At 44.7% G+C, this 23480-nt stretch overlaps 1 protein-coding gene across 20 annotated transcripts in view; it reads left to right on the forward strand.

Moving 5' to 3' along the window:
* baz2ba (bromodomain adjacent to zinc finger domain, 2Ba) overlaps window positions 1–23480 on the forward strand; it is a 60658-nt gene that overhangs the window by 29176 nt on the left and 8002 nt on the right. For 8 of the 20 annotated variants that reach the window (XM_037454461.2, XM_037454487.2, XM_037454548.2 and 5 more), the window contains 23 exons: window positions 4023–4205; window positions 7573–7761; window positions 7846–8007; window positions 8612–8808; window positions 8923–9138; window positions 9240–9866; window positions 11535–12264; window positions 12615–12884; window positions 13763–13823; window positions 13974–14082; window positions 14876–14977; window positions 15520–15742; window positions 16303–16395; window positions 17184–17245; window positions 17527–17592; window positions 18278–18343; window positions 18597–18641; window positions 18966–18998; window positions 20860–20925; window positions 21247–21387; window positions 21957–22211; window positions 22723–22946; window positions 23375–23449. In XM_037454461.2, coding sequence (XP_037310358.2) covers window positions 4025–4205; window positions 7573–7761; window positions 7846–8007; window positions 8612–8808; window positions 8923–9138; window positions 9240–9866; window positions 11535–12264; window positions 12615–12884; window positions 13763–13823; window positions 13974–14082; window positions 14876–14977; window positions 15520–15742; window positions 16303–16395; window positions 17184–17245; window positions 17527–17592; window positions 18278–18343; window positions 18597–18641; window positions 18966–18998; window positions 20860–20925; window positions 21247–21387; window positions 21957–22211; window positions 22723–22946; window positions 23375–23449 — 4193 coding nt within the window. In that variant the 5' untranslated portion in view covers window positions 4023–4024. The remainder of the gene's footprint in view (window positions 1–4022; window positions 4206–7572; window positions 7762–7845; window positions 8008–8611; window positions 8809–8922; window positions 9139–9239; window positions 9867–11534; window positions 12265–12614; window positions 12885–13762; window positions 13824–13973; window positions 14083–14875; window positions 14978–15519; window positions 15743–16302; window positions 16396–17183; window positions 17246–17526; window positions 17593–18277; window positions 18344–18596; window positions 18642–18965; window positions 18999–20859; window positions 20926–21246; window positions 21388–21956; window positions 22212–22722; window positions 22947–23374; window positions 23450–23480) is intronic. The other 12 variants (XM_037454497.2, XM_037454595.2, XM_037454612.2 and 9 more) reach the window with 5 other exon arrangements.

Consider the following 23480-nt stretch of genomic DNA (forward strand, 5'->3'; position numbering starts at 1 on the left):
AAACACAACTGCAAATGAAAGCACCGCTCTGTGTTTGTGTGTGTGTGTGTGTGTGTTGCCATCTAGTAATGAGTGATTCATGAGTACTAACTGACAGCTTGTCACCTGGTAACCAGAGGAGCTTCTGGACACAAGACGTAATCAATTCGGGGAAACAAGCTCATTATTTACTGGAAGCGGTAACATAAAAACAAGTCAATGTGTTTGTTCAGAACAAAGTGCAAACAAACCAAAAAGGAGAAAGCAATGAGTCCGGTAAAACAAGAAGTGCTAATGGTGGACGTCTCATTGTGATCCTCTTCTGCAACAACAACCGTCACCGTGACACGCTCCCCCGGTGTTGACGTTTCTCTTGTTAGCTTTGCTCGGAGCAGCACACCAGCTAAACGGAGGTCTGTGTTTGACACAGTTGTGGGATCACAATAAAAGGCGGCTAGTAAGAGATCTGCACGAATAGAGGGAACGTCACACAGAGCCATGCGGCGGTGCCGTCTTTGTCGGGCCGCGGCAAGGGGAGGAAAAGAGAAAAGAGAGAGCCGGGAGCCGCCGTGCGTCTTTGAATGGGGTCAGAGCATCGTGGGGAATAATGCATCTCCCTTCACTTGCGCCAGGCGCTCCTTCCATTACGGCTGGAGAAGAGACATTGTGTCCACACTCTGATTACCACTGATCCATGCTGATGACTCTGTTGGCGGATTATCTCAGTTAGTATCAGCCATCTGTTACTGTGTGTGTGTGTGTGTGTGTGTGTGTGTGTGTGGGTGTTTCTCGTGTGTGTTGAAGGGGCGCAGAGGAAAAAGGGGGCTGAAGTGAGACACACTGGGGGTTGAATAGTTTGAGGCTGTGACACACAAACGCACTCTCCAGCTTCTATAGGCCTGTGTATTGCCGCACAACCACACACAGACCCACACAGCACACATGAAACATGTGTATGATGTGGGGGCGACACGCGATGCGGCCCGGGCAGGCCATCTCGCCGCCATCCGATGCACGCACCCCATCCTGCCTTCACACGACCCTGGCTTCCTTTCAGACCGCGCGTGACATGTGAAGGCTCCTACGCGAAGGCCGCATGCAATCATAGGACCGAAGAGCTGTTTATAGCCGCACTATCTCCCGAAGCTGCAACCCAGCCACCATTAGCTGCACGCGCTGACAGCTTGGCGCTGTGGCGAGCTCGCCGACGTGACTCTGGATCCAAGCGCCGGAACACGTCTTATAAATCATAGTTCAGCCATTAGCATAAAATCTGCCTCTCCTTGCATCTGCGGGACCTGCTGTGTCTGTTCGCACCGCTGGCCGTTGATTGGTTGCTGTTGTTCAAGTCAAATTGATTTAGTCGTTCATGGAGATTACAACGCGCGCCTTATACGGCTGCTGTGGCGTGCCGTTAATTACCTATAAAATCAGGCTAATTCTGATGCTAAATCCATTTTAATTTCTCGTAATGAAGTCAGGATTGGATCCTTAAATACCTTGGCGCTCCATTATTGTTGCAATCATTGTTGTGGCTGTGCATTTGGTGGTGCATTGCTAGGCTCAATCTTATTATTGTTATTAGATTTAATTGCGCTAAGTGATCAGTGTGTAGTTGTCGGAGGAAGGTGGACTTGCAGCGCGGCCGTTTTTTTCCCCTCTCCCCCCGCTGTCCTCCCTCTATCCATCTCTCATCCCAGAAAGAGGCCCTTGGAGAGATTGTGAGAGATGAGAGGAGATGAGAGGAGATGAGGGGGAGGGTAGCTCTGCTTTACACCTTTGCAAAGGAGGGATTGCTTTTTTGTTGTTTGTTAGGGGGGGGGGGAAATCAATTCTGTTCACATCATCACGTTTTGACAAGGCGAGACATTAAGTGCAGATATTGAGAAACGACAGGAATGGTTTACAGCCTGTCCTTCATCTTCTTCACTCTTTTCCTTTCTTCTGTCTTTTTTTCTTCTTCCCCTAACCCCTCAAAAAACAAAATCAGAGTGGATTGTCTTGCTTCTCCCTTTTCCACTTTGCTCTCGCTGTCTCCCTCTTCCTCTGCTTTTTCCTCCCTTCCCTGTGAAAAGGTAGGGAATGATGCGCTTCACTTGCCAGCTGACACCACATAAGCTCGCTCGTCCTCTGAGACACGCGCCTTTTGTTTTCGCGTGCATTATGATAATTATAAAGGGCCGCAGCTCCTCTCCATTTTCATCACACTTCTAATGATACTTACACTTTTTTGTCAAAATCATCCACGGAAAAATCCTTCCTTTTTTACCCTCTTCTTTTCATACCCCCCACTCCCTTCTTTTTTTCCTCACCCTAACCTGACATTTAAAGGGTGACAGCCAGAGTGAAAGAGCAAACAGTGTGACAGCCAGTCATGCAACAAAATGTGTCAGAGAGGTAGCAGTTTTTTTAGTTAATATAACAATAAGCCACTTCCTCTCAACTCACCCAGACTTTTTTTCTCGTAACTAATCTGTAACGTTCATTCATTTACCGCTCAGGATGATAATTTGGTTCTTTAACTCACATCCTGTCACCCCGCATGAGAGGCCCCTGGAAGGACCTTTGACCTTGCTCATTATTACACAACCACCATCTTTTCACTGCAGCAACGGCAGTCATGGCTGCCCAAGTCCGGTGGCACACCAGCCTCCTCCTCCTCCTCCTCCTCCTCCTCCCCGCGGACTGCAGCAGGTTTTCTTGTCATCCGCGCCTCTCGCTCTCCCACTCTCCCTCTCTCTTGTCAGTGTTGCTCCTGGCGAAAGGCTGATACTTGATATTCAGAGGATAGCAGCTTTTGTCTCAGAGATTTAATCAGTGGCTCTGCTCCCACTGCAGAGGAGAGAGGGAGGGAGGAAGGGAGGGAGGGTGGCGGAGGGGTGGCAGGAGAGAGGGAAGGAAAGAGAGACGCAGGCAAAGACTGTTTATGTGTAATGACACAATAACAAAGCCTGCCTGTAAAACACAATCTGCAAACTGTGCTTTTGAAGGGGATTTTCAGTCCTGGATTAGTGTCAGGCAGAGGGATATGGCGAGGGAGAAAAGGAGAAAAGGAAGAAGAAGAAAAAAGTCAGGTTGATGTGATAGACAGGAGAGGTGATTTTGTGTGTGTCTGTCAGCAGCGGGGGCTGAAATGTGTAAGTCTCCATTCACGCGCCTTTGTGGGTTTGCGTGCAAATGCATGTGTTTTGAAAGTGTTTGGTATTTACTTGGCTGCACAAGTTAGCGGCTGTGTGGGCACAGACACATTGTGTTCTCAGCTGTGAGCGAAAGCAGATCTCAAGTAGAATAAAGTATTAGGATGCCGAATGGCCAAATGTTTCTTGTGAGGTTTTCTGTTATTGGTTATAATGGCTGGCGTGATGACTGATAATGGAAAGCTACCTCTTCGGTTAATGCACCCATCATCTAAAAGCCTCTCCATTTAGTTCTTGTTGAAACCAAAACGAATCAGGGAGAAATGTTGTCTTTAAAGGCTTCAACAAGCTCTTAAAATTTTAATGTAATTATTTTGCATCAAGGATCCTGGTTGATAAACACAGATGTGTGCTTGTGTGTGTGCTCATGTGTGTGGGTTCGATGAGAATGACCCCAAAAAAAAGCGAAACATTTGAGCCCAGAGTATCTTGGTGAAAGTAAAAGAGTGAAAGTTAACAGTCTGGATGGAGTCGGCTCGTTGTCCGCTCTGGCCTTTTCTTTCTGCCATCAAAATGTGCTTTGTTGCCTGGTATCAGAGTCCTTAAAGACGTCATCCTCCTTCTTACCCCATATAGAATCAATGGAGGCTGGGAGCCAGTGAGCATGGCTAAATAGAAATATTGTTCAGGGGAAGTGAATTGTGAAAGGAAAAGTGTCAGGAGATGTGTGTGTGTGTGTGTGTGTGTGTGTGTGGTTATGTCTGTGAGCGCGTGCGCTTGCATGAACACGTTGTGTAGGTGTGACAATATGCATTTGTGTGTATGTGTTCAAGCGCGCGTGTTTGTGAGTGTTCGGGCGGGTGTGCTTTGCTATTGTAACCCTGCTGATTGGATTGTGTTTGACAGATATGGAGTCTGGAGAGCGGCTGGCCTCCCCTGCGCCCACCCTGTCTGCTGCTCGCACCTCCTCCCCTGTGGCCTCTTCCTCCTCCTCTTCCTCTTCGTCCTCTGCATCATCCCCTGCTCCCCACTCTAAGAGCAGCCTGGCTCCGAGCCCCTCGGCACCGGGATCCAACCTCAGCACCTCTGGTAAGAAACACCTTTTTTTCTCCCTCTGTCCATCTTCTGGCTCTTCAAAAACCACATGTTCAGAAGAGAGAGAAAGAGAGAGAGTGTGGAAATACCAGCGCACAACGCAAACATTTTCAATATGACCGTAAAAAACACAACAAATATGGTCACCTTCATGTCTTGATAGCATTCAGTGTCCTCTTCATTTCCTTACCATGAAAAATGAGTTTCCTCCAGTATTAATTATACAGTTATTTTGCCAGTGTGAATACACCTCTCTCCCAGCTACAAGGATTTTTTTTTTTTCCTGACAGCTTGGGTTGCAATTGAAAAGCTGCTGCATTAATGAATCCCAAACAATTAGGGGGCTCTTTTGTGTGAGAAACACACACATGCTTTGCCATGTCTCCTGACAACCTTCAGCTCTCTGGCTCCAGCTGCCTCAGAGTTAGGCTCAGCACGACACTTGTGTGTGTGTGTGTGTGTAAGTGTGTGTGAGTGAGAGAGACACACAGAGAGAGAGAGAGAGAGAGAGACCTTCTGCCTGCATGATTTAACATTTGTCAGCCACTCAGTGTCTAGTCAGCCCTGTCCAGCTTCCAGCCTCTTTTCTATGTATTGGTCAAAGCCATTAGGCAAAGAGGAATGTGTGCATTTGTGTGTATGTATTTGTATCTCTGTGTGCTTTTCAGATATCCCCTGTGAGAGCGAGTGAATCATTCACTCATGCTCTCCTTCTCCTCATTTCTTAATGTCTTGCTGTTTTTTCATGAGCCCATTGTACACATACACACACACACATACAGACATCCATGCACAGAAAGAAGATTGCGTTGAGCAGGGAATAGCATGTTCTCCCTGATCGTTGAGTTTTCTGTCTGTTACCAGAAGAGCAAAATAAAGCCCCTTGTTTTGTCCTCCATCTCCTCAGTGTTTCCCCAAAGAAGAAGCCATTAGGAGCATCTCCTCCTTATGCATTATACATCACTCTTATCCCTCTGTGCCATTACGTGTGCTCAGATTTTTTAGATAAGCGTTTTTGGACTGAGCGTCGAATGAAATGCTGAGAGGCAGCTCTGAACCTGCGCCGCGTTGTGCGCCTATTTGTGAGCAGGCCAACTTCATGTCATATCTGGTTCATTGCGTGGAATGTACAGCACACTGCATACACAAATATTTTCATGAATAAGCCCTAAAAGTCAAGGTGTGCCTTTGCTTTTCCATTATAATTAGAAGGAAAAACATCAACACGGAGACGTCAAGTAAATTGTGCGAGCAAGTAACATCAGTTACGTATCCTATTGCAACAATAGAGTTGAATCACACACAGGGAAGCCATTGATTCAAGGTCCTTTACCGATGGGCCAATAACACTTATGTAAAGAAAAAAATCTGAAGAACATATAAATGAGCACAGACTGCGCAAGTGTCTGTTTGTGCACGCGTGTGTCATTGATGAGGATACCACTCGGAGAATAAAAGCTGATCGGCGCTTGTAGCACTCTCTTCTTCTGGGATCAACTCACGGATGCAATTAACTTAAATCTGTCTGTGGAAATTTGATTGACTGCAACAAACAACAAATTAATCCCCCTTCGGCAGCATCCAAACATGAAAAAAGCAGGCGTTGCAGTTTGTCAGAGCGGAGGAAGAATTGAAACAGAATGAGAAAGAGGGCACGAGAGAGAGAGAGAGAGAGTGCGAGGAGGAGAGGAGCAGGTAATCCTAGCTATGTCTTTCCCGGTGCTTCTTTCTTGCTTCAAATTTTTAGATTTAATTATTCGCCTTCTGGAAAGCCTGCATTAATATTGAAAAGGCATTTGCAGATGCCTGGGAAAAAAGCAGAGGGGAGTGTGCGGGGGAGAGGTGGGCACCCCAGGCATACGTGAATGCTGTGGCTGGCCTTTCTGGGGGTTGCATTGCAGTCGTTTATCTTCGTATCCGCTGGCTGACGCCGGCGAGTCGGCCTCTACATATTCAGCTTATTCTAATGACATTCAAAAGGCAAATTTTGCCGTCTTGTTGTGGAGAGGGGGCCTTGAAGCCAACACAAAAGGGGGCCGTCCTCTCGCACGGCACGCTGCCGGCGCGCCGGTAGGGCCGAGCTTCTCGCCGCATTACCACAAGACCGTTTGATTCTCACTCAAATATAGTCTGCGAGACGCATCCGCGGAATCACGTTGATTAACCGCCTTCCCCGGTGTTTCACTAGAGCACACATTGCTGGTCGAAGTCTCCATTCTGGATAACTCGATCCCAGACTGCATTAGTTCAGAAAACACTGAGCTCGGGTGTCGCTCTGTTTCACATTTCTAGTGTATACTAGTTTGACATTTTCATCTACACCATGCATGGCGCTTTGCTTTTCTTCAGTCATCACTTTCTTCTTTTCCCTTTTTTTTGCATGTGTATTATCTGGCTTATGCGAAGGTATCAAGCGGGCTTGCTCTCCTTTTCTGGAATAGAATTGAATTTGCATGAAATATGCTCACTCCAAATTGCATCTGACTCTAGGAGGAGGTAATGCGTGGCGGTCGCCCCTGCCAGAAATGATTGTGCTCGGGAAAACGCTAGACGATGATGATGTTGATGAAGTTTTCTTCTGTGTGGAAATTGAATGCCGGAAGGATAGAAAGAGGTTCCCTCTGTACACCTTATGCACACACTTCTTCTTCTCGACCGACTCTACGCAGTCTATGCTTGTGTCCTGACACCATCTAAACTGAAGAAATACCAACACATAAACACTTGTGCTAAAATGTGTTTGTGACAAAATTGCCTGTGATTTAAATGTGAATGTTTTAGTGTAAAAAAATAACCTTATCCATCGGCCTCTGAAACGAGGTGCGTTGTGCACTCAGGGAAAGCCAAATGTGACGTTAACCCTCGCACAAATAGAAAACGTTGTTCCGTATTTAACTCTTATGAAGTCAGGTGGATAAGACACTTTCAACAGCTTTTTTTTTACATCTTTCTCTCACATGAAACAAGGTCAGCGATGGAATTTGTGAACAGCATTCTCGGTCTGCACAAATAAACGTATACAAAACCAACAGTAGGGGCATAAGCTGTGATAAAGGTGCATTTAACAACTGTCAAATCCGCTGTAAGAGAAATATTCACATTGCACTCAATGGAAGACACGTTTAAAAATATATATATATATATATATAATATATGTACAAATAGTACAATCATGTGAAGTATTTTTTAGATTCAATCCTGTGAAATAGAACTGTTTTATCCGTAACTAAACTGAAACTGGAGCTTTAAACAACAAAACATGTGTGTTGTTGTACACGGCTATTTGCTATGGATTGTGTTTCACTTGAAAACATTTAAATAAAACTCAAACAACATCTTGCATGCTTTGGATCTGTCTCAGGCCGTCTGTTCGGGGCGGGAGAGCAGCCCTTCATTGGCTCCGCATTGTCAAGTGCCTTCCCTCTGGTCAACCACCCAGCCTTCGGAGCCCTCTACTCCTCCGGAGCGGGCAGGCCCGAGTTTGGAGGCCTGGGCTCTCTGGGCATGTCAGCGGCTCTGGCTGCCCACCCCCAGCTAGGAGCGCTCTCTGGTAAGATGAAGACCTTTTGGAATATGGGGCTCAATTGACTAAGTGGGAATGTATCATCAATTATTCCCCTCTCCCCTCCGACAGAGTGGTGGCGAGCTGCTGAAGCCCACGGACGGGGAGCTGCTGCCTTTCTCCCCTCTTTCATCAGCTTCCCTCCCTTCTTCAGCCCTCACATTCAGCCCAACCACAGCGCCAGTCCTGTTCAGATCAGGATGCCCGGCAAGAACAGCCATGCCCCACCTAAAGGTACAGACCATCTCCCAAGACGGATCCATTGATCCTCACAGTTAGACTGCGCCCACAGAAAATTGGTTTTTATAATAGACACCGCAGGAGAGAAGCAGGTGACAAAGGAACACATTTTATTTGTTTCAAATGAAACATCAACATATTCTCGTTGTAATATCATCAAGTGTTAAGTGAGTTTTGAAATATGGGAATTAATATATTACCCCTCTGAGAGGCGTTTTTATCTGTGTGTCTCCTTCTTCCACAATCTGAATCCACTTTGTCCTACGATGAGATTTCTCTTTTTTGAGACAGATTTAATGACTTTCAGCCCTCACTTAGTTATTCTGTCAACACCCAACCCCCCCCCCCAGTTCCTTCTTGTAATCTCTATTTCTTGCACTCTTTTAATTTCACAGTATCTTTTAATTTATCTTATATTATGTAAACCAGTCATGTTGGACTTGTGCCTCGCACAGCCGGCATATGTGATGAGATACACGTATAAATCAATATTGTTATCAGCCTCGTTCCATTCTGCAGTTAGTTCCAGATATTTTATTATCCTGCGTAGCAAAGTTCTCAGAAACGATGGAGCTGAGATGTGGTTTGTGTTTCTAAGGAGTGAATGGGGCAGTGAATGGCAGCGGAGTCTGTCCCCCCACCACACAATCAGGGGGCTTTTCTGCCAGTCCGGCTCCCGTTCAGGCATCGACCAAGCCAACCACAAATCCAGATCCTTCTAACAGTCACCGTAGCAGCCCTCAGACCAATCCAGCAGAGCTGGTGGACAAGCCGATCCTCAAACCTAAAGAGAAGGTCAGTACTGAGACTTTATCACTCCGCCTTCAAAGAAGTGACACGTGAGATACACAAGTAATGCATTTCGCTGTGTGGCTGATTCTTTCCTCTTCCTCCTTCCTCTGAACTCAGAAGCCACGGAAGAAGCCGGGAGACTCCTCCCTGGCGAGCAACAGCGAGTCAGGCACTTCCTCGGACAGCTCAAGCGACGGATCCCTCAGCAGTGATCTGGAAGACCTGGCGGAGGATGACGAAGACGACGATGACGACGAAGACGACGATGACGAAGAGGAGGACAAGCAGAATGAATTTTCAGACTCTGAGAAGCGGTCAAAAAAGCCAACAAAGGTAACGTTGATAATTAATAGTGACCAAAATGTTGACTGAATTTGACTATTTGACACCGCAAAGCTGTGTTTGAACAGTTCTTTATTTCTCATTCTTCCCAGGTTTTGATACCAAGCACTGGATCTACAAAGACTAACAGACCAACCTCCGGGGAACCCCATGACATGAAAGTCAGCAAGGCACAGAGGGTCTCCTCCAACCCCCCGAGCCTCGTGCCCTTCCCCTGCTCTACTTCCCCTCCGGTCTTTACCCAGACCTCGCCGCTGGCCCTCCACGGCTCCAGGTCCCGGACGGAGGGGCCACAGCAGCACCTCAGTGTGATCCAGTCCACCGGCCTGGCCGCCAACACAAAGCCCCTAGCACTCCTCTCTCAGCCTCGCAGAGAGTTCTCCCCATCTTCCTCCCCCATGGCCCTCACCATGTCTCCAGAGGCCCTCTCCAGTGCTGCCTCTCCCAAAGCTCACAAACTGCTGCCCTCCTCCTCTCCCCAGCACCTGCCCCTCTCCCTCTGCTCCTCCCCAAAGCCTCTCTCTGTGCCCTCCCCACCTCGGTCGACTCTCCCGCTGCCTACCTCCCCAAAAACCTTTGGCTCGACCTCATCCGCGAGAAGTTCCCAGAAGTCCTCGCCGAAGCCTCCGCGGCGAGCTGCTGCCGGCGCCGCCAAATCCAACAAAAGGAAACAGCTGGAAGCTTCGCTGGCGCAGATCAGCGAGTTCAGGCTCAAACAGGTAAGGCACCCTGATATTGGCGGTTGAATACTGCCATTTTCTTTTTTTCTGCAATATCCACTCAAATCACACACATCATTTTGCATGGACACAATATGCTGTGCGACGTTGACAAGATAAATTTAGCTGCACAGTCAGTTTTAGTGAGCAAAGTTATTCCAATCAACTTGACAGTAATTAATTTATCCACCGGAGCATAGTGCAGTTAGATCTCTCTGTTTTTATTCATCAATATCACTTTAATACCAGAACCTCTTCTAATCTGGTGGCCATTTACTGCATGCATTTAACACAACATCCAATCCAACCCGTAGACAATCACAGAACTGCTGCTGGTGAGGCTGCGGGCTCAATCTAAAAATGTTCTCCTCAGCTGTTTCCCATTCATGTGAGACAGTTAAAAAAAGGGCCTTTTTAAAATTGTAACATGGCCCCGAGAAATCTTTGTTTTATACTGTTGATTTAAACACCACATTTCTAAGAAATCTAAGGTATTGAATGTTTCTATTCATATGTAGAATAAGTGAATGTTTGATCTAGTTAATTACCACATTGGTACAAACGGGTGACAGCTATAGTGTAATAGACAATCGGAATGGTCGAAACATGCACTCAGAAATGTAAACGCTCCCTAACATAAGGTAATGTGGTATCGGCAGAACTTGATTACGTTCTACTTTATATTGCATAATGTACTGTACTTCTAACATACAACGTACATTAAACTTAAATTTAACCTAAAATAATTTAGCTTCTTAAGCTCTTTTTTCTTTCTATTGGTCTAAACAGCCTTTGACTGATTAACATTGGTTAGATATTGATTGCTCTACTGATGAAACATTTTTTCCGTGGATAAAAGGGGGAATGACTAGAGTTTTGTTTCCATTCTGAAGCACACTCTCTGTCTACACACATACTCCTGAATTGTTCTTTTTTATCACCGGTTCAGATTAATGCTGTAAAAGTTGACATTTCCTTTGCGACACAATTTCCCTTTCTTCAGATTAAATATGAATAGCAGCACAATAATCAATAATCTTTTAATCGGCTTTTTCTACGAAAATAATTTCCCCTTTCCTGTTTTACCAGTATAAAGAAGTTTACAACGAGGTAAATTCCCCTTGTGGTTTCAGCTCTGTAACTGTATTTCATGGTCTGTGAAATTGATTTGTTTCACTTCATATCACATCAAGTTGAAAGTGCAACATTGAAGTCTAACCTGCTTCATCTTAAACACAGATTGAAACAAGCTCGTCATCATTGTAAAAAAAGGCAAACACTCCCAGCAGCATAATGATAATGATGATGGAGCTTTTTTTAATTCAAAGACAAAGTAATTTCAATTTTAGGGACGTACTCAGTCTCTTCTTGTGAACGTGGCCCAGCACAATGTCTTAGGTTATTGCATCTATGTTCTTTTTGTTTCCCCAAAAAGGGCTTCGACACAGTTAAATGTACCACTGTTCAGCATTGTGGTTTTGTCACCTGCTGAAACAATCAACAGTGATGCAAACTGACAGCTTGAGCTACTCCACTTTGTCCCGTTTCTTTTCTTATTTGTTTCCCTAACCTTTCTTTGTTCCACACCATTCTGTCTTTCCCCGTCCCTCCCTCCCGCTGAATCCCTGCCTCTCCTTGTGCTTTCCCTCTCTCCTACTCTATTCCCAGACGCTCATGTCCCAGGGGCAGACATTCCCAGCTGAGCTAAAGAAACAGCAGCAAGGTCCAAACAAGTCTCCCAAGAGGACGTCTCTGTCTTCACCGCCGTTGCCGCCCGCACCGCCTCCTCCACCCCAGAACAATCACTCCAACCGCTTCCTCTCGAGTGCCCTGCTGGGGCTCCCCGAACCCCACCACCCCAACGGAGTCATCCAAAGCATCACTCAGGACGCACCTTTGGCCCTCATCACCAAACCTCGCAAAGACTCTCAGTGTGACTCTGATGCCGGGTCGATGCCTGTTAATCTGAGCACAGGGGCGAGCAGGATCCAAGCAACTGCTCAGGCTGGGCCTCAGTCACAGCCCTCCACTACCTCACCCCATGCCACAGGCCATGGATCCAGAAAGAACAAGACACCCAAGGGTAAGGCACAGACGCCAGGCCAGGGACAGGGACAGGGACAGGCGGACCCTTTAGCTGCCTGGAAGGGCTTCTCTCAGAACCATCTGGTACAGTCTCTAGTAGATTTGTTTCGTGGAGGAGAGCCCGGGATCGGGATTCCTGGAGTCAGTATTCCTGGGGTTGGAATTCCCGGAATGGGGATCCCTGGGACATGTAACCCCACAGCCGGTCTGCCGGCTAATAAGGAATCGGACGACTCGGGAGATGACGATGACGATGAGGACGACGACCTTGAGGAGGAGGAGGATGAAGAGGACTCAGATGATAGTCTCTCAGGTATGCAACTTTTATTACTTAACGTTCACCATTTAACTGGTCATTGAGATGTTCACATCAATGCTGACAATTTTATTTAAAATACTATTCCGATCATTTCCTCAGCTAGTCACTTGTTTAAAAGATGTATAAATTGTGAAAGATGGGGATGGAGGAAAGAAGGCGTTGTCGTCAAATTGTTGAATTTGTCCAGCCAGCAGTCCCAAACCTACAAACGTTCAGTTTACTATCGCATAAGACAAATCCAAGTGAATCCTTCCCACCAAGAGGCTGGAACCACACAGTGTTGTGCATTCCTGAAAAACAACTTAATGGATCCTTACCCACTTCGCTCTGGACTCCAATTTCAGAGTCTGACAGCAACTCAGACAGCGACATCTCTGGGATGAAAGTGAAGGAGTTGAAGCTGCTGCCGTCTGGCTCATCTAAAAAGGAGACGACTCCTCGCAGGCTAACCAAAGGCCCAGAACTACTGAACACCTCAACCAATCACACCGCCACCAGCTGCTCCCCGCTCAACCTACAGGTCATCAAGACTCCCACCATTGTCACCAGCTCCAGTGCCTTGGCCTATCACAGCTCTCCAGGCTCTTCGTCCTACAGCCTAGCGTCTCCATTAGGTAACGTCATGAAAACCTGTACGCTGAAAGGGTTCAAAACAACGAGGGATGAAGGTTGGTTTTGTTAGGGCGTCGTCAGTGGAAGAAGTTTGGAAAATAACGTTTTTGTTTTGGTATGTTGCAAAAGAGGATGACATGAGGGATTTAAGATGTTACGGGGTAATTAAAGGAATAGAGCTAATTGGCTGACCTCTGTTGCTACTCCCGTCCTTCCACCGTCTTGTTGCGAAGAGTAGATCTTTAACTTAATCTCCCAGGCGTATACAGCACCACAAAAAAAGCTACAGCAAACAGCAGATGCTTTGTTTTGTTAACGAGTCCTCTGCTCTTGAGCAGTATAATGACGCATTATCGTCCGACGAGGAAGGATTGTACTTTTAGGGAGTCAGAAAGAAGGCGGTTGGTTGCCAGGGACCAACCGGAGCTCTCGGGTCCTGTAGGGGCATGCCCAGGAGCCCTGACAATTTATTTGGCATGGCAACAGGATTAACGTCTTCCTTCTTTCAATGCAGAGAGAAAATTGTAGCTTGACGGGAATAATTCAAGTAGATGTTCCAGTTTTTCCTCTTATGCAATCCATTTTTTGCCTTTCTTAAATAGACAATGTCCACCAGACATCACGGTGTAAATTACCTCCTGTGCTCATGCACAACAGGCTTGGCATTTTAGTTCTATGATTTGAAAATGGCAGTCTGAAGAATTGAGCGTGTGTTTAACTTCATTGGTGACATTTGGCCGGTGCGCATGCATGTGTACGTTCTTGGTTACCTGCCTTGTGTGATTACTGGTGAGTTCAGGTGCTTTGGCTGCATGTGTTTGAGGTCTCCGACCGTAGGTTGTGCTCGCAAATTGATGGTTGATCTCATGTCTCTCCACAGGCTTAGGGAAGAGGAAGAGGGTGATGGATGAGAAGGAGTTGATGATACCTCTGGAGTTGGGGTGTGTACAAGATGCTGGAAGAAAGACACCTTTCATGGAAGCGATTCACTTTTGCTTGAGTGCTCACCTCCGTGCTTTGGTCACAAATGCACGGCACACTGTTTCTGCTGAACAACTGTGTTATTGCTTCATTCCTAAAAAAACAAACAGGTGGCGGAGAGAAACGAGAATCAAATCAGTGGCCGGTCGATCACAGGGCGAGGTGGCCTACTACGCACCGTGTGGCAAGAAGCTAAGGCAGTACCCAGATGTGATGAAGGTACCACGGCCTGCAGTGTAGTCCACACCCGTAATACAGAGGCAAAGGTTATGAGGCATAGGGATGAGCAGTTCGAGTTAGAAGTGGGAGGTAATGTGGGCGGCGCGGTTTGTGATTTATTACGCAGGGACATTTCTTTGCTAATACCTGCAGCACTGCTCATCCACTTGGCTCATACCAATGCTTCTGTATCAGGATATGTTGTCTGCGCTATCGCTCCAGCTGCACCCCACCGCCAACCCCCCCCCCGCTTTCTGTGACCCCGATAGTGTGAGATGATATTCTTAGATCCACTTCTTCTGCCACTTATTTTCACCTCTCCTCCCCCACTCCCACCCCCACCCTAAAAATGATTAATGGTTAGTGTTGGGATGCACAGTTTTGGCCCCATTTGTACAGCACATTATAGCCTATAATCTCCTTTGTTTGCTTCATCAAAAGCTCAACCACGCTAATCGACAGAATCCGCCTTTGAGTGGAGTAGTGCACAGAGAAAAATGTGTACTCAGTATCGTTCACTCACTGCTAGTCAGTCAGTTGGCAGTAAAAAGCCTAGCATGGCCACAGATAAATAATAAAGGGCCTGAATTGTGCACCCCAAGGTCAGAACCGTTTTTCTCTTCTGCTCTTTTTCTGTTCCCTGGCTTTTATAATGATTAGTAGCACTGCACAGATGAACACTGCAGACGTAGTCTCCCTCCAATCTAGTGCTTCCCAGATGCTTTTCAATGTCGCTAATTTCACCGTTTTTTTTCTGCCTAAACCAACGTCATTATTATTTTCTCTTCTGTAGTATCTATCCAGAAATGGAATATGTGGCATCACGCGTGATAATTTTAGCTTCAGTGCAAAGATAAGGGTTGGTGACTTCTATGAAGCCAGAGAAGGACCCCAGGTGACTGCCTTTCATCTCTTTTTCTCTCTCTTCGTGAGCCCTGTTCATCTTTTCATCTAGTGGCAGGCCAAGCATCATGCAGCAGTGGCTGTCAGGGCATGAATAGGAATCAACAAAAAAAACTCAGTAATCCTAGTTCATAGACCTCTCACTGTGCATGGACTAATGTAATAATCAGCTGACATTACTTCCACAGGTGACCAATGATATATTCCATGTTATGTGTATGTGTACTAAAATATAAAATATTAAGGAAATGAATGGATATATTATTAGAAACAGAATAGACTAAATCCATAAAGTGCTGAGGGCCCAGAGAAAAACTAGATAGAGAAGGACAGATAAGTAAATATGTACTTTAGTTATTGCATTTTTTAGTCAGCTCTTATGGTGTATCATAGAAAATGTTATGTTATGTTATTTTGACTCATCTCCTATTCTTTAGTCGCATCAAATCATAAATTTCAACATATGTTTCACCTCTCCGCGCCCCACCCAATCTCTCCATCTCTACGTTTCCCCCCCCCCCCCCCCCTCTGTAGGGTTTACAGTGGAGCCTGTTGAAGGAGGAGGAAGCGATTCCACGTATTCTGGCGATGGAAGGTCGGAGGGGTCGCCCCCCTGGTTCAGACCGCGAGTCAGCGGGCGAAGGTGGCAAAGGCTCCAGGCGGAGGAAGGGACGGCCTCCTAATGTGGGGGATCCGCTGGTGCCCGAGGGCCCCAGCCCTAGTGAGGTCAAACTCCTGCGCAAACTAGAGGCCCAAGGTTAGCACGTGAAACGAGCCCTGAAATGTGTTTGTCTCGAGTGTGTGTCATTAATCTTCCAGACATTATTCAGATCGAGGAGGTTGAGGAAGGGGTTAATGTTTTAATCATTTTAAGAGTCATTTTTTATGTCATACTTGTTTGTTTTATCCACCTTCCTTCATGCCTTCTACAGTAAACCACATCCTTTTCAAGATGAATCGGCATTGTTATCAAGTCTTTTTTGATGTCGCTGGGCTTTTGTTTGGCTTTGATAAGAACATAAATGCATACGCTGTTACAAAGTTAAACCTGCTCTACTCGGGCACCAGAACTGTCTGGTAGGCAGTTCCACCAATGGAAAAAACATTTTAATCTTTTTGTCTGTTTAAATGTTAATGGAAACATTTCAGAAATATATGTTAATCTTTACGAAGAAAATTGCTTTTGAGTGTCTCTCCCTAATTTTGTCCAAATTTCACAAAAAGCCAAAGTATCATCTTAGTCAAATGTGCAGGGTCAGGCTGCAGTAGCATTTAGGTCTTTTTTCATAAATGTCTTTCTTCTCTCCCTGTGTGCAGAAATAGCCCGACAGGCCACCCAGATGAAATTGATGAGGAAACTAGAAAAGCAGGCACTGGCCCGTGCAGCCAAAGAAGCGCGGAAACAGCAAGGTAAACCCAGGGGGTTGTGTCTTGAGCTCAGGGCAATAGTAAGGACGATAGTGGTGGTTTTTCGGTTTTTCGGTCACTTCAGAGCTCTCAACGAGTATAAAAACGAGCAGAGTCCCTGCTTGAATGTACAGTATGTTTGTATGTATTTTCATCACTATAAAGCACAGGCTTTCGTCTTTTTCTGCTTGAATCTTTACTGTTGCCATGCTACAAACATTATTCTTGTACAAATTCTTGCGTACAACATTGGTTGATTTCTGTATTGTTTATTTTGGCATACCAGTGGTTCTCTAACCTTTTCAATTATGTATCCTCTTTGAAACATTTGAGGTGGTTGTTATTTTACGGCAGTTAATGATGACATTGAAAATCCAATATTTTGAATATAAAATCTTATATTTGAATTTTTGTCAAAACTTAATATAGTGTATTTATTCAAGGATTTTTTTAAGTAACCTGAAACAAATTTACCGCTTTAGTACCTGTGACTAGTGTTTAAGAGACACTGGGTATTTATGGCTGGTTCCTTACAGGGGCTTCAACATTTTACACGCCATTCAATTGGTTTTAAAAATAGTTGTCATCATTTCATTGAGAGTCTGTGTGTTCTGTTTTTGTTTTGGAGGATTTTTTTCTGTGATTTAGCTCTGAGAATCACTTGTGCTCTCGTGTAAAATGCATCTCGACCCTAGCAATTATAATTCTCTCAGATATTAATTTAGCTGTTTGAACAGCTTTGTTGGTCATTTTTTTAGTCGCTAATATAACCCTGACTTTGACTCTTGAAGCTATCATGGCGGCGGAGGAGAGGCGGAAGCAGAAAGAGCAGATCAAGATCCTCAAGCAGCAGGTTGGTGTGCCTTACGTGTGTGCTGACGTATCCTTTTCCTCCCTCTCTCCTTATCTAAGTGTCCTGACACACGTAGTCCCCGTGTGCACAGCAAGAAGTGCTGAATGTTTTTTTTGTGATGCTTTAAAGCTCACTTTAAATTACTGTCATTAGTTCTCTTATTGCTGTGTCTTCGGAATAGAGTGGTAGTGAGTAGGAAGTGATTTTATCTGAGGATGTTTTCTAATGGCTAAAATATTAAGGGATTGTGTTGTGTTTTCTTTTTTTTTAATGTTTAACAGGAAAAGATCAAGCGCATTCAGCAGATTCGGATGGAGAAGGAACTCAGAGCGCAGCAAATTTTGGAGGTACAGAATCTGATTCAACAGCACCTCTGATTAAGCAGAACATTCCTGGATCGCTCCAGCCCCTCAGTCTATAGTGTTTTAATCTTCCTAAAGCTCATTACTGAACAGCAGCATGCATTGGAGGGAGTTGCGTCTTCTTAGGCATAATTCCACATGGAACTAATGCTAAATTGGTCTTGGTTGACGGCTGTTGAATATTAAAATGGCTGTTGCTGCCTCTTCAGACCTTATTTAAATTGGACAGAAAAGACTTTTTTTTTCTTCACACAACAGTAACAGTTTAGCATAAGTGGGTCGAGATAAAAAAAAGGTGCTGTTTTCGACACACGCAAACACACATGCGAAGATGCGTGTGCACACACACACACACACCAACACATATGCAGGCTCACACAATTATACCGTAGGAGCTTCAAAGTGTTTTAGCAGGACTAAATCAATTTTGAGTTGACACGGTTGACAAGCCACTCTTAACGGGAGGCTTCAACATTTTTACAATTAGGTGTTAAAGAGATACATTATTCATTCGCTGTGTTTTACAAATTTGACTGGCATTCAGGAGCTTAAAATCTTTGCTCAAACCAGAAAACTGCAAACAATCATTTAAAGTGCAGCGAAGCCCTCACCCAGGACTGATTGATATGTGTCTGTCTCTGAGATTCTTGACCGTAGTCTGTGTTCACAGGCCAAACGGAAAAAGAAGGAAGAAGTCGCCAATGCCAAAATATTGGAGGCTGAAAAACGGATAAAGGTATGTTTGCATTTTTAAATAAATCCCCTTGAAACAGATGCATTCACCGTTTTTAGATGAAAAATCTCATTCATTAGATTATCTCACATGCAGCATGATGTGGGCTTTTATCCACTTTCAAAGTAGCTGGCAGTATAATTAGAGCGGCCTTTTGAAAAGGGCTGGAATTCCATCAGTCTGTAGTGATTTTCATGTTATTGGCACAATGGAAGCTTATTGATTTTTCCCTCATCTTCTCTTTCTTGCCATCAAGGAGAAAGAGTTGAGGAGACAGCAGGCGGAGATCCTCAAACACCAGGTAAGCATTCTCTGCAACATGCTCTGCCTCTTGAATGTAATAGTTACTGCTGAATAAAACCATTTAACTCAAACTTCACTTCAATAGAAATTTGACAGTAGTGTGTGTGTGTGTGTGTGTGTGAGTTGCGTGCGAGTGTATGTGTGTCTGGGTGTATTTCTGCATTTACGTGCTTTTAAATACCAGGCATGTGTGAGTAAATGTTGTTATTTACTAAATATCTATTTAATGAAAGTCTTCAGTATTTCTCCTTATTAAACGCCATGCTTTGTGGTATTGGATATTCTTTCTGTTCCATAATATTTTGCCAACTCTCTCTGCCAGGAGTTGGAGAGGCATAGACTAGATATGGTATGGGTATGTTTATTTTTGTACATCTAACACCTGCATCGTGTAACTGGTTGTGTTATGGTTGTCATAGCAATGCATTAAGTGTAGCACTGGCTGCTGTCATACTACATTCTTCTGCATGGCTTTCCAGCAAACCCAACAAAAGAGAAAAAGAGTCAGTATGCTGCCTCCATCTGCTCGTCCTGAGGGACAACTGACCCTGTCACGGTGGCCAGGCAACTTCTGTCCCCCTCCCCCATTCTCCCCCTCCTACTCAGAATGCATTGCAAAGGCTGCTAGCCAATCCACACTCACTGTCTCAAAGTGCACTCGAGGAGTTTCCATCCATCACACACATTGTCTAACCGTTGTATTGGAGTAGCCTGTGCTACCCCATAACACAGAGTGCTTGGCGATTTCGGCCCAGACATTGAGCTTGTGTGTGTGTTCGTCCGTGCATCTGTTCTGCAGTCCACACAGTGATGGACTTTAACCTGCCCCATCCCGGCCTCTCTGTCATTCACTGTTCCCGTACGCCGCACAAATAATGAAAACAGCTACCGAGAATCATTTTGTCTTTACGGTGGAGATTCTTACCGGCAGAGTTTGGTGAGGGTGCGGCACAACCTTTGCTTGCAAATAGACCGGGTCAATTGTAAAACAACGATATAGATCAATTCCACCACAGGGACAACAATGATTCTGTGTAGAATTTTTTTTTTTCGCCCCGACTGTCCTGCTTGTCGTCACTCATACACAGTCACAGCTGAATCTAAAGGTCTGCCTATCAGTTTCATACTGGACTCTGAGCCGATGGTTTTCTTAACCGCTTGTACCTTCCCTCAGAGCCAACTGAGATACATTAAACAATCCTGGTATTTACGGTTGTCACGCATTTGCATTACTTTTGATTCGTTGTAGCTTGTCATCATTCCCCTCAACATATTCTAGTATTTGATAAAGCGGAAACTTCGAAAGAGCTTAATGCCACACTATCTATGTCCTTTTGTAAGTTCTCCATTTGTAGATAAATCAATCCAATGAGGACAATGCAATATGGTAGCAGAGTGCTTGGCATCTAGCCTGTTTTGTTTATGACAAAACAGGCCTCACAAACTATCCCCTTTCACTCACTATGTGCTGGGAATGTCCTTGGCAAGCCCTAATAGAGGCAATTGTGTGTTTCTGGTGGATCACAGAGGAAATGACAGCCTGATACGGTGGAGCGGCAAACCTAAAGAGATCAAATAAAATGATAGTCAGTCACCAGTGATTCCTGTGCCCTTTTGCAGTAGACTGTGTATCATGCACCAAAGAACAACATAGATGTCTCATCCTCTGCGGTCACATACTGTGCTAATACGTAAGCTGCCAAAACCACTGAGGTGGAACTGCACTGTTTGTAGCTAGTCCTTACCATCTCTTCCTATTTGTCACCCTCCTCGCCAAATATTGTGAGAACGGTGTGTCAGAAATAAAAACATTAACATTGCCTGAATTCATTATTTTGATCATGCCAATGTGGCACGTCTGAAGACTTCTGGCAACCAGCATTTTGTTGCTTTTGTTGTGTCAGCTTTAGTTTAGAGACGCCCGCCACCGATTCTAGCTGCTTCTCTTTTTTGAGCCTGTCATCACATCTACTTTGTACCGCATCTCTGTGTTGCTTTTTGGTTGTCATCGTATTATTGTACTCTTCACTAATGCTTCCACCATACATGTCAAAGTGTATACATGTGAAGCATCGTTTTGTGCCTGTTCAAGTACGGTGCCTCCATCGAATTTAGTGCATCACAAATTTGCATTAATGCACACTAAATTTAGTCGACCTTGAGTGCTGTATGTGCAATGTGTGCTTCTTAATGTGGCTATGTCTCTGCCACTCTAGGAGAGGGAGAGGAGGAGACAACATGTAATGCTGATGAAGGCGGTCGAGGCTCGCAAGAAAGCAGAGGTAGCCATATGTACACAAACAGTCCACTCCACAAAAAGAGCCTAAGTCATTATTCCCCGGATGGATTCCCACCTTCTCTCCCATTTGTGCGCTCTTTCCTTCTATCCATTTTTTTTTCTCCACACTTTCCAAGTCAAAGGATTGTGGCCCTCAAGCACTTTTCTTTTGAATGCACACCAGCATTAGGCTGAATTCTAATACTGCTCAGCAAAGTCAAGCAAACCTTCCTGTATGTTTTCTCACACACACACACATGCTAATGCACTAATGCACATGCACACTTTGCCTCTTTAATGCTCTCTTGAATTTTGGACTCTCCAGGAGCGTGAGCGCATGCGGCAGGAGAAAAGGGATGAGAAGCGCCTGAACAAAGAGCGTAAACTGGAGCAGCGGAGGCTAGAGCTGGAGATAGCGAGGGAGCTGAGGAAGCCAAATGAAGACATGTGTCTGTCTGATCACAAGGTAGTTAACAAAGAAGCTCATCAGCTCAGTGGTTCAGGTGTGAAGAATATCAGTAAAAGAAAAATGTAGAGCGCATACACACGTTGATGTACAGGATATCGTCAGTTTTTCTCATTTATGTGCTGTTAAATACATTGAATTAGGACACAACATTCCTGTCATCTAAATAATAATATTATTTTTTATTATTATTATTTTATTATTATTATTATTATTATTAACAGTCTATAATAAGTAATATTAGTATTAAGTAGTGAATTTAATGTTTTCATGACGGTCAGTACTACTATAATAAGACCACATGGTAGTGAGGTTTTTTCATGTGTGGACGTGTGTGCCCTCAAGTGGTAAAATGAGAGTACTACATAATGTAGAAAATAAGATGTCATTACTGTAAATTGCAAAAGCACCATCTTGATAACAGTTAACAGGTGTGAGATGTAATGACAGCTTCACTGCCACTTCCCCAGAGCTGTTTAAATCACAATTGTCTGTATTCCAAATAGGATGTAATATGTCTCACAGTTAGTTATACGGCAACAATCCGTTACCTCCTTTCCTTTGTGCAGCCTCTCCCAGAGTTCTCCCGGATTCCTGGACTCATCCTGCCGGGACGCGCCGTGTCCCACTGCCTGATGCTGATGCAGTTCCTGCGAGGCTTCGGCAAGGTTTTGGGCCTCGATTTGAATTTGGATGTGCCCACTCTGGGCATGCTGCAGGAGGGCTTGCTCAATGTGGGGGACAGCATGGGCCACGTCCAGGACCTTCTGGTCAAACTTCTATCCCTGGCTGTGTGTGATCCTGGCTTGCCACCTGGACAGAAGGTGAGCTATTTCAAAGTTCATTATGTGGTACTTGTGTACAATTTCAAACAAGCTTGAGAATTAAACCCTAGATGGATTGTTCTAAGCAGTAGTTTCAGTTCACATATATAAACGTATGACAAAGTTACATTCGTTAGATTTCGAAAGTATTATATGTTTACCTTGCACCTACTAATACACCTACAATGTCTCCTAAAGGTAATACACCTGTCATTCCTATACTCTAAGTGGAACTATTCTCTGGTACAAATAATAGTCTGTATTTTTAATTAAGTGAATTTTGAAATCAAGACTGTTGTACTGTATGTGGATTGTTTTTTGCCCAATTGTGGTATTGATATTTCTTAGTTTGGGGGTTTGGTTTAGTTTCGATGTTGTGATTTAAGGTACTAAAGTACTAAAATTAAAAATGCATTAGATAAATTAAATGCATATGAATTGAATCAGCTTACAGCCATCAAGGAAGTGTTCATTAACTTGACCTCTTTTTTGTTGTCTCCTTCTTTATCAGACAAAAACCATGCTGGGGGACCACCTGACCAATGTCGGCATCAACAGGGATAACGTGTCTGAGGTGCTACAGATGTACATGGGAGCCCATTGTGCCAATACTGAGCTTGCCCCTCTGGCCCTCAGTCTGAAGACCAAGGCCTTCCAGGCTCACACGCCTTCCCAGAAGGCCTCAATCCTGGGCTTCCTGGCTAATGAGCTGGCCTGTAGCAGAGCTGTGATCAGGTAGCAGAAGCAGCTGAAACGAAAAAAGCGCAATTGTCCAACTCTTTCTGTTTTCCTTAATATATTCTGCATTAGCGCAACATTGTTGAATGGTGAAAGTGGTCTACAACCCTTCTACTTCTATCTCTGTATTCATATAATACGCATCTCTCACTAAAAGAATATTTCCATCTACCATGCTCTTATTCTGCTTATCACTGAAATGATACATTAGCCTTTAATGGTGTATTTTATTGATGCAGTGGAAAAAAGCTTAATAATGCTACAGCAGGGAGCGGTCTGCTTGATTGTAAGAGAAGCATGCAAGTATTCATTTGTGCTCCGGGAGCTTATTGAGCTTTTATCTGTTACTCAATGTACTTTCCGAGAATACTAAACTGTACTCTGTACAACTGTAACTTGACCGGATTCTGTTTTTTCTCCTCCAGTGAGATCGACAAGAGCCTGGATCAGATGGCCAACATGAGGAAAGACAAGATCATTATGGAGGGAAAACTGAAGAAGTATGTTTTCTTTCATGCTAAAACAATACCA

The sequence above is a fragment of the Pungitius pungitius genome, chromosome 4 (assembly GCF_949316345.1).
Source record: "Pungitius pungitius chromosome 4, fPunPun2.1, whole genome shotgun sequence".
Taxonomy (NCBI): Eukaryota; Metazoa; Chordata; class Actinopteri; order Perciformes; family Gasterosteidae; genus Pungitius; species Pungitius pungitius.